Below are 15,524 nucleotides of genomic sequence, written 5' to 3' on the forward strand. Positions count from 1 at the left end.
ATTGTCAAATTGCAGTTGTACGTCAACTTTTTTAGTCTTTTCTGAACTAAAATAATTTCCTTGCTCACCCGCGACCTTACGATAGGTAAGCTTCAGCAATGGTAGTTAATAAAAACTTGACAGTAAATAAATAAAAATCAAGGTAGTTTTGAAGGACGGTTAAAAAATTTACTAATAATTTGTGGGTAGTTTTGTTTTGTTTCATAAAACGTATGTGGGTACTTGGGGAGTTATAGTGACAAATTAAAACGGTGGTTGTGGTTCGTTAGTCTAACAACTGGTAGCATGGTGTACGGTTGTGTCACTCTGAAGATGAGCTCTGGTTGAGTTCGAAACGCGTCAGTGTAGTGTGGTGGTGGTGATAGATGGGTTTGTGTGATTTGTGTGTGTTCTTACAGTGTGGAGGTGGAGGAACTGCATGAACACGCATATTTTGCAAAAGCTTAGCTATCGTAAGGTCGCGGGTGAGCAAGGAAATTATTTAGTTCATTGATATGGACCTCCGCAAAGTAACGCCTGATTCAATAAATTAGTCTTTTCTGAGTCGATAATTTTCAGAGAGGCTGAGAGTCACGCAACGAGCTATGAGAAAGGCTATGCTCGGAGTTTCTTTCGATGGACACGGTTGTATTCTTACTTTAATAGCATTATTTCGTACGGCCTTATTTTATGGGGATCTGCTGCAGACATTGAGTCAATTTTTATCTTACAAAAGAGAACAATTAGAGCAATTTATAATTTGAAGACGCGTGAATCTTTAAGATCTTTTTTTAAGGAAACAGATATCCTAACCCTGCCGTCGCTTTACGTTTTTGAAATAATCATGTATGTTAGGAAGAACATATGTGATTTTCCCACTAACGTCGATAAGCCAAAAGCTACTAGAAACACAGGAAGAGTAAAGTTCCATCTTACAGACAGGCTAAAACCAAAAAAGTCGTTTCTGGAAAATTGCATACGTTTTTATAATAAAATTCCAAAAAATATTACAAATGAAACGGTACAAAATTCAGATCTATTGTCAAGAAGTCATTAATATCTAAGGTGTATTATAAAGTTAATGATTATATCATGGACAGGGATGTTTGGAAATAATTCCGATCCGCATTGGCGATCCCTTCAAATAGCGAACCTACTGTGTTAAAAATAAAGTTGTGTTAAATACTTGTGATGTATAGCATTTAATAATATTGTAAATCTGTTTAAAAATATATATACCTCGTTGAGTTTCTTGCCGGATTCTTCTCAACAGAGGTTTTTCCGAACCGGTGGTAGATTTTTTGACATTAAGAAAAATTATAATATTCAAATTGAATAAAGATATTTTGACATTGACTTTGAATCCGGAATACGGAAATTCGCCAAAGAACTAAAGTCATTGAGCTCAAAGAATATGCAAGATGAATTGGCAATGGGCAGGCCACATCGCTGGAAGAACAGGTATTGGAGAAAGGTCTACGAGTGGCGCCCACGAATCGGAAGACGAAGCGTTAGCAGGACTCCCACTAGGGAGACGTGATATTTGAAAAAATACATGATATCTCGTGTAATTATAAAGCCCTAACTACTCTTTCTAACAGCCAGTCCCAAATGGCTAATTAGTAGTGTTACTTCATAACTTACTTTAAACCTATGCTGCTCTTGACAGAGACAATTGCAGAATGAATAAGTTATTTGTCCAGCATTTGTATACTCAGTAGATAGTGTTGTGAAAAACGCTCATTTCGAGGCTTAAAGACTCGAACCCTAAAGACTCGAGACTCAACGACTCAAAGCCCGCAAAGACGGTTTCTTGCATCCACACGTATAAAATAATCCAATTTAATTCTCAAATATAGTCCAGCCTTTAAGACTCTGGAGTCTTAAGGGTTTGAGTCTTTAAGCCTCGAAACTCTATCAGTAGACCATAAAGAACTTACTTTACGCTGCTTCTCCGGCACTTGATTCTGAGGAGTGCAGATGAAAGACAATCTGCCCGCTGCCTTCGCATACTGATCGACTGCTTCGTTTAATTTCTGCGACAAAACAATAACGTTAATTTTCTTTCTACTGGAATTGACCCCTTGTTTCACCATTCATTGTCTCTTTTTGTTTTCTTTGAATAGACGGAGACGGCATGACATTTATCCGTCAAATAAAATTAATCAATGGGTGGTAAAACAGCCCCTTAGCCTTCTAGGATGACCAAAGGCCGGATTGGCTAACGCGCCAAAGTTCACGGTCACATTCACCAACTCTCTCTACCCTCGTCTTACGCCGTGTGACAGAAAGAAGTGGTGAAAACAATTGTGATTACAAGTGTGTTAGACAGTAAAGGCCTCTAGAGTATATAGGTGTCCCGTTTCATTCTTCGGTTAAGGAACCTTAACAACACTTACAGTAGCATTGCCGTCGCTATATCCGGCAGTAAGCGTCTTAGCAGCAGCGCAAAGCGTTCTTAATTCGTCCAGTAGCGCAGCTTGACTCTTCTGGTCCACGCTACCGCTGAAGGTTTTGGCGTCTGAAAATATTAGCTGATGATAAAATCTGAGAACTGAATAAATCATTCAGGCTTGATGGTAGCGCCCTTCATTGCTTGAGAAGAACTGTTAAAACTCCCAGCGAGTAGCATTTTTCTTCTTTTCTTTTTCATTTCTTGTCTCAAGGATTTGGCGCCCCCATAAAACTGCCTTCCGGGGCATTATACGATTAGAAGCCGTGGTGGCCTAGTGGTTTGACCTATGGCCTCTCAAGCTGAGGTACGTAGGTTCCCACCCGGGCTTCAATGTTTGAGTTTTTTTTAAATTCATGTGCGAAATTACACTTAAAATGTACCACGAGCTAACCATCGCGGGGAAACCTGCACAAACCTGCTAATCAGTTCAATGGCGTGTCTGAAGTTCCTAATTCACACTGGGCTCGTGTGGGAACTACGATCTAACCTTTCATTCTGAGAGGTCTATGCCAGTAGCACCACTTCAAAAGTATAGTAGGAATTATTTGAAATGTCCCGATCTCATTAACAGCCCACCTTTCGAACAAAGCTATTGTATTCTATTGTGCCCTCAACCGCATAATACTCAGTTTAAAATTAACGGAAATATAAAATATAATAGTTCATTGAAATAACGACTTTATTGTCTAGAGCAGAAAGTGCACTTTAAAATAAATACACGTTCGCAGATAATACTTTTCCATGAGGCTGCTTGTCTACGACGCATTCAGTTTTGAAAAACATTATCTGCCAGTAAAGTTTTATTTAAAATGAACTCTCTATTGTAAATGATAAAGTCGTTATTTCAATGAGCTATTTTTTATTTTATTTCTACTATACCTTCGATAACTGAAAGAATCCACATACATAACAACGTCTAAGACATAAAAATCACCTTGCACAATTTGAGGGACCAGCTCCCGTATAACAGCTGCTGATGATTCTGCCACTTCATGATTCACGTTCGTCGGGTCTGGAAACAGGAAGAAAACAAACAATTTTTATTTCTAGGTATATATGTTTTATTATCAACACACACACATACATACACAAACACATCACGCCTGTATTACCAAATGGGGTAGGCAGAGCACACGAAACGTTACGGCTTCGGGGCCACTTTTATCAATTTTAGGTTTTAAGTTTGACAAAAACGGTACAATAGTGACAGGTTGCTAGCCTGTCGCATACGGTATACCTTAACCTATATCCTCAGACGCCGCTTACGACATCCACGGAATCCATACAAGAAATGGAGTTGCGTAATTCTAACCCGACACCACACTGGTTTATTATCAAACATAGCTAAAAACCACGCAAAGAAACTCACTTTCGCGTCGGGGTTTAAAAACAAGCCAAGGCCAAAAGAAAGAGACCATAATGGGCCATAGGTACTTATTTGTAGGACTAGGGTGCTTACCTCTGGTGGAGGACGTTAGAGCAGCAATAGCGGCGTTGAGAGCCGCCAATTCGTTAGAGAGAGACGATTGCAAAGCTTTGACTTGTTGCGGAGTGAGAGGCACGCTTTTTGTGGGCTGTAAGAAAAAATAAAACGTAACTCAGCTTATGGAAAACAAAAGCATTAGATTACAAATTGAATACATCCTCCATCCATCCATCCATCCCAGCCTATATACGTCCCACTGCTGGGCACAGGGCTCCTCACAGAACAAGAGGGCTTGGGCCATAGTTCCCACGCGGGCCCAGTGCGGATTGGGAACTTCACACGCACCATTGACTTGCTTGTGGTTTGTGAAAATTTCCTCACGCTGTTTTTCCTTCACCGCAAAGCTCGTGGTAAATATTAAATGTAATTCCGCACATAAATTTCGAATAACTCAGAGGTGCGAGCCGGGGTTTGAACCCACGACCCTCTGCTTGAGAGGCGATAGGTCAAACCACTAGGCCACCACGGCTTACACATCCTAAAAGAGGTTAATTTCCTACTAGTTTTTACAGTCCTGTTTTGTTTTATTTAAAGTAAATAGGTACCAAAATTTAAATTCAACTGTCAAATCTTATGGTTCACGCAACAGAAGCAACAGGTAAGTAAAGGCTAAGTACACACTAACTACATAGGCTATGGTGATAATTTGTCCCAAAAGAAGACCAGTGGCGTTCACAAGACCAGCAGTTTGCTGATTTGGGACCATTTCGTGATATGCACAACTATTTTTTATTTTCTATTCTTATCCGTTCTTCGAACTCCATCACGAAGAATTTTTTTCTTTCTTTCATTTCACAACAGATCCACTCTCTCATAATAATAAAAAATAATAACAACACGCGTGTAAATACAAAGTATCTGTAACCAACCTTATCCATCTCCCTAGCAGCTTCATCCAGGACTTTCTGCGTGGCCATAAACTTCAGTCGCCGTTTCTCTTCCACTTGATAATCACCTGTTATAGAATAAATCATAAAATTTTGCTTCATTGGTATTTTGCCTCCAAAGCCCTGAACGTTTAGAACATGTTCTCTACAGAAATCTGTATGAGTAAATACTCATAGTGCATTGGTTTTAAATTCCATTGGGAAAAGTATCATCTCAATGGGAATACGATGGCATCCTCAAAAAAGGCTAAGAAAAAAACTTTCTACTTCAGCCACTCTTCAACCACTATTGTAAGTGGATCTGATTGCTTTTTTTTCTCTGTTCTCTATATCCCAGATGTTACCTAAGGTAATGCAAGAAACAAAAAACTTACTTTAAAATTATCAACAATTCTTTGGGCGAGTTCATGGCTACCTGATTCCTGCGTGATTTATTTTTCAGTTTACCTTCAAGATCCTTCATAGTCCTCATCAGCTCCTCGACAGCCTTGTCGAATTCCTTCCTCTGCTGGGCAATGCGCTGCAGCCCAGACTGGCCCAGCTGTGGGCCGCACGCGTTGCCCAGCTCGTCCACGGCGCGGGATAGTTCAGACGCTGCCTGATGCAACGCCATGCGGCATTGCGTTGCGTGGAGAGTTGGTGTCGTCAGCTATGGAAGGTGAAGTGGTGATGGGTCAAGTGTGAAGATAAGGTGGAAGCTAAAGTTATCAAGAGTTTGCTCATGTCAAAAGGATGGTGACCTTATGGCCCAGCTTTCTGGGTAAAAATATATCTATTTATTCTATCCGACACATATTTTTTCTTTTGCCAATCAAACCATAAATTACAAATATGAAGCGAGTCAAAGTTTAAAATCTAGCGTATTTTTGAGCTGGACATGACTTTGAACGAGTCCTGACTGCTGAAGTTTAAGTTACTTAACAGAGTTATAGACTACTAGACTTATTTATTCATTTTTAGATTTTGCTTAAAGTTTTGCACTTTTTTCCTCTATCTCCCCTGGTATATACAGATGAAGATGTTGCTATTACTACAATATCAGTAATAGCCTAATTACTCTGGCTTTGAATCATCCTAAATTGCCACTAATTAAAACTTGATTCTAACCTGAGCGGTGGCAATGAATGCTTGCGCAGCCTGCTGCGCCCTCAATCTTGGTCCTTCCAGCTCCTCGCCGCTTCCTGGCTTCTTCAGCTGCTGCACCACGGCTAACAGCTCGGAAGACTTGTCGCCCACCGCTTGCGTTTTGTCTAATACCTGTCAAATCATAAGGGTTGTTAAAGACCTCATTGAAGTCGACAAAAACCAAAATATGTCCAAGTCAGACACGGGCATAGCTGAATATAAATTAAAAAAAATGCTTCTACTTCTATTGGTTTTTTCATAAATTCTTAACGAGTTTTTCAGTTTAAAAAAACCTCTTTAGTGATACGAGCCCGGGTTTGAACCCAGCGTGCCTCTGCTTGAGAGCCCATAGGTCAAAACACTAGACCATCACAGCTTCGGCAGCAGTAACAGTAAAATAAATCTTAAGAGCTATTATCAAAAAACTGATCTCGCTGAATATTTAGAAAGACTTTAATAGAATTACCTATACATAATTAACTTATAAGAAATAGAAGTATGCATAATTAACTTATAAGAAATAGAAATACGCATAATTAACTTTTAAAAAATAAAAGTGTGCACGATGAACTTATAATAAGCGTAACTTACTTTTTCGTTGTTTTCCTGCGCGTGAGTCTGAGGAGTGTAGACGAAAGTCAGCTTGCCCGCAGCATTCGCGTACTGTGCTAAGGCTTTGTTCGTTTTCTACAAACAAAACATATTTGTTGATATTTTTTTGTTAACACTTGCTTTATGATATGATATGACGTGATTTGATAATATGATATGACGTAACGTGACGTGGCAGGACGTGACGTGACTTGAAATGATATGACATGACATGGCTGACGTTAGCTACGTAAGAAACGTAGACAACCCCGATTTGAATCAAACTGTTACGGCACACCATTGGTGTCCTGCGACATAGTTGCTTACGCTTACCGTAGCATCGCCGTCCCCAGCGCCGCTGCTGAGCGCCACTGCGCCTGCGCACAGAGCTCGCAACTCGTCCAGTAGTTCAGCGCGTCCTTTCTCATCCGTACTTCCACTTAACGCCTTCGTATCTGCAGAAATAATCATCGCACTGAATTATTTAAAGTAACTTACGAGTAAAGTTTATATTACATACACATACATAGTACATAGTTACAATCAAAGCTAATATATAATGTACGTAAAAATATTCAAAAAAAAAATAACCTTGCACAAGCTGCGGAATCAGCTGCTGTATGACCGCTGACGACGACTCGGCCGCTTCGAAATTCGGGTTCGATGGGTCTGGATAACAAAACAAAAAAAAATGATTTGCTAGTTATTATTACTATTATCTAGCCTGGACTGATATCCCATTGCTGGGCAAAGACCTCCGCCCATTTCTTCCATTTCTCCCGAGCCAAAGCAGTCTGAGGCTAGTCGTCGAGAAATACGTCCAGCTCGTCCCGCCATCTCCGCCCAGGCCTTCCCCACCGTCGCCACCCGTCCTGTGGCACCCACTCAGTGCCATTTTTAGCCCACCGCAGTGGATGCATTCGGCTGACGTGGCCGGCCCAGTCCCACTTCAATCTGACACTCTTTGCACCAACATCGATGCGTGTTTTAGAACGAAGTTTATTCTTCAATAAACTTTTAATATTAATAAAGGCCGTGGTAGACTACAAGCTCTAGTAGTTCAATGCTTAGACCTATCGCTTCTCAAACCTCTGAATTTTTCGGGCGTTTTGAGACCTCACTCACGCCCAGCACAAGACGAAACTGACATCATTATTGTCAAATTTTTACAGCAGCAGCTACAATAAGAGCACCCGTTGTGATATTTGTTGTTGGCGATAAACATTCTTTTATAAAACCATCAAAAACTCACCTTGTGTGGCAGCCATCAAGGAAGCAATAGCCGCGTTAAGAGTAGCAAGCTTATCCGCTAGAGAGCGCTTTACACTCGCTATTTCTGCTGTTGACAGTTGTCTTGTAGGTGGCGTCTAAAATAAAGGAATTAATTTATATTGTTTTAAACAGTAATTATTAATACATCCGGGACTTAAGGACAACATAAATTGTTAAAATTTAAAGGCTGACCAGGAATATAAAAAACCTGACGCGAGGGCAGCATTTCTACGTTTTATATGGCAACATTCTTAACACTTACTATACGATACCTAACAGTCATATTGATGTTCGGTCGGTGATGTTATATAAAGGAATATTTTCTAATCCCTCAGACTTTTTTTTTTATTTCCTTCCAATGCTATGCGTAATCTTCGGCATTTTAACGCACAAAAACACAAAATAACACTTTAAAATACCACGCGCAAACAACGTTAAACTTTGACAGCAATAGACAGATAACATTTGAATTTAGTGTTACCGGTGCAAAAATTAGTTCTATTGGTTTCCCGCAATAATGGCGAGGTTTTTTATGATTCTGGTCAGCCTTTACTTTAATTTTCATTGCGTTTAAATCCTGGGTGGGTATTGGGTGTCTGTTACCTCACTCTATAGCCCAGTAATCATGTCCATATTATCCCAACCCTAGAGCCCACTCCATGTCGCTTCCTGCCTGGCAATAGTTTGGCAACTATAGAGGACTGTCCCATAGCAACTCATGGTGTATTAGGGGATAGAACTCCGCAGCTGCACCCATTCCACTTTTATATTATATGATACCAAAGGCCTCTTCATGTTGCCTTCGGTCTCATGAATGATTTTCAAATGACCGACTCTCACAAGCCCTGACCAGAATGAATGAGTAGTGAGTGAGTATGTTTGTTACTTCTTCACGCTGAAACGGCTCGACGGATTTGGATGAAATTTGGAAAAAGTTAGTTTATAAGCTAGATTAGAACATAGGATATTTTCTATCCCGATATTCCCACGGGATAGGGGTAAAATCTCTAAATAACAACCGCTGGGCTTAGAGTCATGAAATTTGATATGTAGGTAGCTGGACGTCTAGAATAACATATAAGCTACATTTTATCCCGATCTATCCACGGGGTGGGGATAAAATCTCGAACTAATAACCGCTGGACTTAGAGTCATGAAATTTGGTATGTAGATATATGGACATCTGGAATAACCCATAGGCTACTTTTTATAAAGAAAGAAAGGAAGACAGGTTTATTTTGGCTCCATGTACCACCTATCACGATATTCCCACGGGATAAGGATAAAATCTCGAAATAACAACCGCTGGGTTTAGTCATGAAATGTGGCATGGGTGTTTAAATTTAACGTCAATGAAAACCAAGATGAATTTTAGGGAATTCCCATGAGATTTTAATAAAATTCCGGAATTTCAATTCAACTGTTGCATCTAATGATTTACGCGTGCGAAGCCGCGGGTAAACGCTAGTAATAATATAGTCCATCACAACTCCTAAGGCTCTTTAGCAAAAATTGAGGACACAGTGTTCTTACTTCTAAGATAGTTCCCCTTCACTGATTTTTCATCGGAATTTTCGATTCAATATCTAATCACGTCTTCTAATAGCCAACATACCTTTATCTCCATCGCAGCTTTCTCTACTGCGTCTCGTGTGTTAGAAAGTGACGTAGCGAACTGCACTCTCTTCTTTGCCTTGACAGGATCTTCTTTAGGGACCTCGTACACTGTTTAAAAGACACCATTGAAATATTTTGTTTTCGGTTTAAAAAGTTGGAGGTTCAATTTAAACAATATTCCAAACCAGCTGCTGTTTTCAGAATAGTCAAACACACTACAATGACTCTTTATTGTACTACAATAGTAAACAGGTACACAGAGACATTGTGTCACTTCCTACTGTCGTTATTTAAAAAAATTACCAGCTGAGTTCTCACCGGAAACAGCGGCCAAAACAAATCGCGTCTAAATCATTGTTCTCAGCAATAATTAGGACTTACCTGGCAGATTCTTCAATGCAGCTATTAACTTCTCTATTTCCTCATCAGCTGCCTTCTTGTGTTGATCCAACACCTGTCCCTGAGCCAGGTGGTCAGGGTGGCAGGCATCAGACCAGACCCGAGCCACGTTCTCCAGGGCTGAAGACAGGGCTTGGGCTGAGTCCAGAAGAGCGTTCTTACAAGGAGATGTATGAATCGTAGGTGCTGTTAGCTGTGAACAAAGACAATGTCAGTGGACTATAAGCAATTACTTTGCACACCCGCGGTCTTCTGATAGATACGTCTATGCAACAAATGTGTGCTCATGCAGCTCCTCCACCTCCACACTGTAAGAACACACACGAACCACGTAAACCCAACTATCCCTACCATAGAACGCTTATGCGTTGTTTTTATCGTGTGAAAGTAGAAGAGCTGCAAAAACACACTTTTTATCGTAAGGTCGCAGGTGAGCAAAGTACCTAAGTGTTCATAGTTCATTGATATGAACCTTCGCAAAGAAGACCTGATTTAATAACTTTCAATGTCAGTTTTCAGTCCCAGGAGCAACACAGAAAGAGTTTTGACATCTTGCTACCCACATTTCGGAGGGTTATGGGAAACAAGTATAAAAAGCTCCAAACTATCTGTTAGATACCATCCCGCTTATATTGCTTACCCCTGTCTAGAGCCACGTACCTGTGCCGTAGTAAGCAACTCCTGCGCCGCTTCGGCAACGCGTGAGCCTTTGGCGTCCAGTTCATCTGCGTCCTGGCCTTGCAACTCCGCCGCTAACCCGTACACATGAGCCAGAACCTCTGAGGTCTTCTCACACGATGACTTGGCATGGTCTATAATCTGCAAGAATATCAATATTGAAGTATATTAACAGCATACTTAGTATGAGAAATAAAGCGTGATTACATTGTTGTTAAGACGAGCACGGTCTGCACTTCATTTTTTCTACTTTATTGTACCTTTAGGTAATTTTTATTTCGGAGCAGAAAGACGGACTAACTGACAAAAGATAATTTACTTCCATTGCATCCTACTCGCAATTTCAATCGCATCCAATGTATTTTATTATTTTTATAAACTTAAACCCGTCTCGTGTCTTTGAGAACTAAAGTAGTCCCTAACTAGAAAATAAAGATATGGGGAAATTTTAAAGCAAATCTCTGAGAGAGGGGCCAACACGTAACGGGTCAGTAATATCAAGAGTAGGTAATATAGCGATGTTTTGAAACTTACTTGATGTTCTTTTGTCCATTTGCGCGTGCTTGTCCAGCACATAAGTCAGTTTGCCAGACGCCCTTGCAAAGTCTGCTACTGAGGTGCTCGCCTCCTGATATGGCAAAGATTAATCAAAGTAAGTAAAGCCTTTCTGGTTAACTTTCTCATAATACTCGTATATTCAAGAGTTAAAGACCATAGCCAGAGTAGTTATTTTAAGTCCGATCTTTTAATTTTATATGAAGGTATAGTCACACGGATTGAGAAAGGGATGCTTGGATGGTTTGGGCATGTTGAGAGAATGAATGAAAACAGATTGACTAAGCAGATCTATAAGACGAGCGTGAATGGGAACGTTGGGAGAGGAGGCCTAAGACGAATGTACACGATCAAATCGGGACGTTCTGAAGAAAGGTCGGGTCAGGAGTACTCTAAACCGACGTGCATGCATGAAAAGATTGATGAATGTAGAGGAAGCGAGAGTTGTATGCCAGAATCGTAGCAAGTGGAAGGATGTAGTCTCTGCCGTTGGGAAAGAGGCGTGATTTTATGTATGTATGTATGTATTTTAATTTCAAGCAGTTTATCATTTGAATACGCCACAATACCTAACGACCTTCTTCCACAGCCACCATAGGAGCATGCGTGAGACCTGAGTTTTTTTTTAAACTGCGCAAGCTAAAGCTATGTCCTCACCTCTCCATGCCTCGTGTTAGCCAGCTCACGCGCAGCGTCGCAGAGAGCCTGCACTTCCAGCAGGAACTCCATTCTTTGCTGCGGTGCCAGCTGCTGGCTGTAGGACTTGCTTTCTGTCAAATTAGTTCACGTAGATACGTCAAGCAGAGAATAAAAACAAAAATAATTTTAAGTGTAATTTTTGGCACAAAATTTACATGTCAATCAGTTATCAACAAGACAGTCCTAGAAGAACAATTTAAGATGGCCGTGATGTTTAAGCGTCGAAAAAGATGACTTCCGGACGTGTAGTGTTAGATTTTTTGGAAGAAGCTCGATCTGGCGAAATTTGAGGTAGATAGGGAATTTGAGGTAGGTGAGGTTGGGTGAGGTACGGAAATGGTCACAACCGACCATTATCCAGAATACTGACAAAAACTTCTCGTTTGACACAAGATGCCTAAGAGCTGTCTTATCAAAGCGATCGGACTGCATCATTCTCTTCTTAAATTTAGAGGAAGCGCGAGTTGTAGGCCAGAATCGTAGCAAGTGGAAGGATGTAGTCTCTGCTACCCCGTTGGGAAAGAGGCGTGATTTCATGTATGTATGTATGTAAATTTAAGAGCTACGTTCTTGTCGATGAAGTAACCGCCACTGCGCACAGTTTACGGCCAGCTATTTGACTTCTTGATACAACACGTCACCCACTTTATCCTTCACCTGGCGAAAATAGGTCAATCTTGGTCTTCCTCTGCCTCGTCTCCCTTCGATTTTTCCTTACAGCAGGTTAAAGAGAAATCGTCGTGTCGTATCATATTACAACTCAAATACAAATATATATAAACTAAGCTATTCACCCGTGACAAAATCAGGCAGCGACTTTTCAATGATGGCCAATGCTTCGTCGGCGGCAGTATAATCTGGATTCTCGCCATCTTAAAAAAAAATTCAATTAAACAACTTGGAAAAACTGGTAGCACGACGCGAACTATCTCTGCGTACACGTCCCACTGCAGGACATAGGCCTCCTGTCAGAATGAGAGGGATTGGGCCTTCGTTCCCACGCGGGCCCAGTGCGGATTGGTAACTTCATACAGCAGGTGGTAGGACCTTGTGCAAGGTCCGCCCAGATTGCTACCACCATCTTGCTCGCTAATCCTGCCGTGAAGGCTGCTGTTGTGTTTCGGCGTGGAGAGTAAGACAGCCGGTGAAATTACTGGCACTTGAGGTATACCATCTTAGGCCTCTAGGTTGGCAACGTGTCTGCAATACCCCTGGTGTTGCAGATGTTTATGGGCGGTGGTGATCTCTTACCATCAGGAGGCCCAATAACAGACAATTGAATTTCTTCAGAGGTGTGCAGATTTCCTCAAAAGGTTCCCCTGCACCGGAAATTTCTAATGTAAATTCGCACATAAATTCCCAAAAGTTCAGAGGTGCGAGTTCCGTCTCGAACCTTCAAGCCTCGGCTCGAGAGCCCATAGCTCAAACCACTACGACTACACGGCTTTTACTGTATCCGTGTAATCATGATGTTCTCAAGTCTAACCAAAGGATTTAAAGTTTAAACAAACCTCTGGTGGCAGCTACAAGCGAAGCTATGGCAGCGTTTAGCTCTGCCAACTTGTACCAGCCTGCCGATCCACCATACTTTGATGCTGGAATTGCCCTGTGGAACACATAAACAGGACACTGTTCATTATTAATTTTAATACCAACAAATATAAAAATAAAAAGCATTCCCCAGCAGCGGGACGCATAATAGGGGCTGTTTAAAAATAATGGACGTTTATTCAAGACTAATTTCCTCAGAAACCCGTCATAAAAGTTCAAAATAAGGTATCCTCAACTGACGACGATCATTTCGTCAAAAGTGTAGCAACTTGGGTTTTTCATTTCAATGTATGATGACCAGATTTTCCCAAAGGAGACCAGCGCCGTTCGCAAGACCGGCAGATTGCTGATTTGGGACCATTTCCTGACATACGCATTTTTTTTTCATCATCATACTGCAGGGCACAGGCCTCCTCTCAGAATGAGAGGGCTTGGGCCGTTGTTCCCACGCGGTCCCAGCATTTTTCATTCAGCATTTTTTTCAACAGGCATATTTCTTTCTATATATTCTTGTTTTGACTTATGTGTGTCACTGCTTTTTTTTTTCTTTCTTTAGGTACTTACAAAAGCCGTTAAGAAACTTACGTCATCCTTCAGTATCTTGTCGCAGCTGTCCAGCGCGTCTTGTGCGCGTGAGAGCGAGGTCACAAATTTGAGGCGCCGGCGCTCCCGGTCCGCTTGGCTTGCGTTCCCGTCCGATTCACCTGAATCATAAGTAATATTCCAGTCATTCGTAAAAAGCGTTTCGCATCGTCTTTTAACGCAGAATAGGCTGTTACTGAACCAGTGATTCGAGCGAGGAGTCTACTGTGAGCGTATGTATTACTATGTTAGTCTGTAAGATGTTTCTTGTATGAGCCATGTTACCCGACATAAATGGTTTCATTCCTACTTTTTTTTGACTGGATGGAAAACGAGCAAGTGGTTCTCCTGATGGTAAGAGATCACCACCGCCCATAAACATCTGCAACACCAGGGGTATTGCAGATGCGTTGCCAACCTAGAGGCCTAAGATGGGATACCTCAAGTGCCAGTAATTTCACCGGCTGTCTTACTCTCCACGCCGAAACACAACAGTGCAAGCACTGCTGCTTCACGGCAGGATTTAGCGAGCAATACTACCTATATTATAAATGTGAAAGTTTGTGTGTGTGTCTGTGTGTTTGTTCACGCTAAAACGGATGGACGGATTTAGATGAAAATTTGGTATGTAGATAGCTGGACATCTGGAATAACACATAGGCTACTTTTTATCCCGACATTTCTACGGGATAGGGATATAATCTCGAAATAATAACTGTTGAGCTTAGAGTCATGAAATTTGGGATGGTTGTTTTTAATGCAACGTCAATGAAAAACACGATGTAAGTTTCGGGAATTCCCACGGGAATTTTGTAATATCCCGGAATTTCAAGTCAACTGCTGTATCTAATGATTATACGCGTGCGAAGCCGCGGGTAAATCTAGTTATTATTACAAAAGCTTTCTCACCATCCAGGTCGCTGTAAGCATTCTCCAATCTCTCGAGCGCCTTGTGCAGGTCAGCGCTCTGCCGGGCGACGTCCTCCGCCCGGCTCCGTCCGTCAGGGTGCTCCAGCAGCGGCCTGCACGCGTCACTCAGGAGCCTGGCTGAGGACTTCAGCTCCTCGGCGGCTGCTGACAGCGCGCTGCGGCAGTGGGGCTCGTGGATCGAAGGTGCTGTTAGCTGGTGAAATTAAATGTGTTACGTCTCTGTAGCACGAGTATAACCCCTGCATTATTATTTGCCACAGCGGAGCATGCAAAAATATCTAACGCTGTCCTTCCCGCCCTAGAAATAGAAGGTCGTATCAGATGTTTATGCACGCTTTTTTGTTTCTGATATTGGTGCTAGTGACTGTACGGTCCAGGTCAAAAATACGTTTACACTTTACTTACTAATTTTGTTACTGACACGTCGTATTTGAACTTTTCTGAACTTTTGTATAAACAAGGGTACCAAAGTATAAAGATATTATCATTCACCTCAACTGTAAAAGGAATCTACGATCGATTGGTGTTGTAGGTTCTGCTGACTGAAGGATACCGCTCGATCAATAGCCAATCGATGCTTATCGACTGATACCGGTCGTTAAACGATTGATCGAATAAACGATTAATGGGGTAGAAACTGTCCATTAACGTGGATTAATCTATTCTACCCTACCATAAGAGCCAAGAGAAAAAATAGAAAAGAAAAAAAAGAAAAGAG

General features: G+C 41.4%; 1 protein-coding gene across 1 annotated transcript in view; it reads right to left on the minus strand.

Moving 5' to 3' along the window:
• Positions 1–11,065, minus strand: part of LOC141438632 (uncharacterized) — a 28,127-nt gene extending 17,062 nt beyond the window's left edge. Inside the window, exons 1-15 of the mRNA XM_074102496.1 lie at positions 11,024–11,065; positions 10,472–10,630; positions 9,794–10,004; positions 9,411–9,520; positions 7,776–7,890; positions 7,115–7,192; positions 6,857–6,978; positions 6,524–6,619; positions 5,915–6,064; positions 5,255–5,456; positions 4,790–4,875; positions 3,894–4,008; positions 3,369–3,446; positions 2,379–2,500; positions 1,920–2,015 (exon numbers count right to left, since the gene is read on the minus strand). Coding sequence (XP_073958597.1) covers positions 1,920–2,015; positions 2,379–2,500; positions 3,369–3,446; positions 3,894–4,008; positions 4,790–4,875; positions 5,255–5,456; positions 5,915–6,064; positions 6,524–6,619; positions 6,857–6,978; positions 7,115–7,192; positions 7,776–7,890; positions 9,411–9,520; positions 9,794–10,004; positions 10,472–10,630; positions 11,024–11,065 — 1,782 coding nt within the window. The remainder of the gene's footprint in view (positions 1–1,919; positions 2,016–2,378; positions 2,501–3,368; positions 3,447–3,893; positions 4,009–4,789; positions 4,876–5,254; positions 5,457–5,914; positions 6,065–6,523; positions 6,620–6,856; positions 6,979–7,114; positions 7,193–7,775; positions 7,891–9,410; positions 9,521–9,793; positions 10,005–10,471; positions 10,631–11,023) is intronic.
• Between the last annotated feature and the right edge of the window lie 4,459 nt (positions 11,066–15,524).

Source organism: Choristoneura fumiferana, chromosome 19, assembly GCF_025370935.1.
Source record: "Choristoneura fumiferana chromosome 19, NRCan_CFum_1, whole genome shotgun sequence".
Taxonomy (NCBI): Eukaryota; Metazoa; Arthropoda; class Insecta; order Lepidoptera; family Tortricidae; genus Choristoneura; species Choristoneura fumiferana.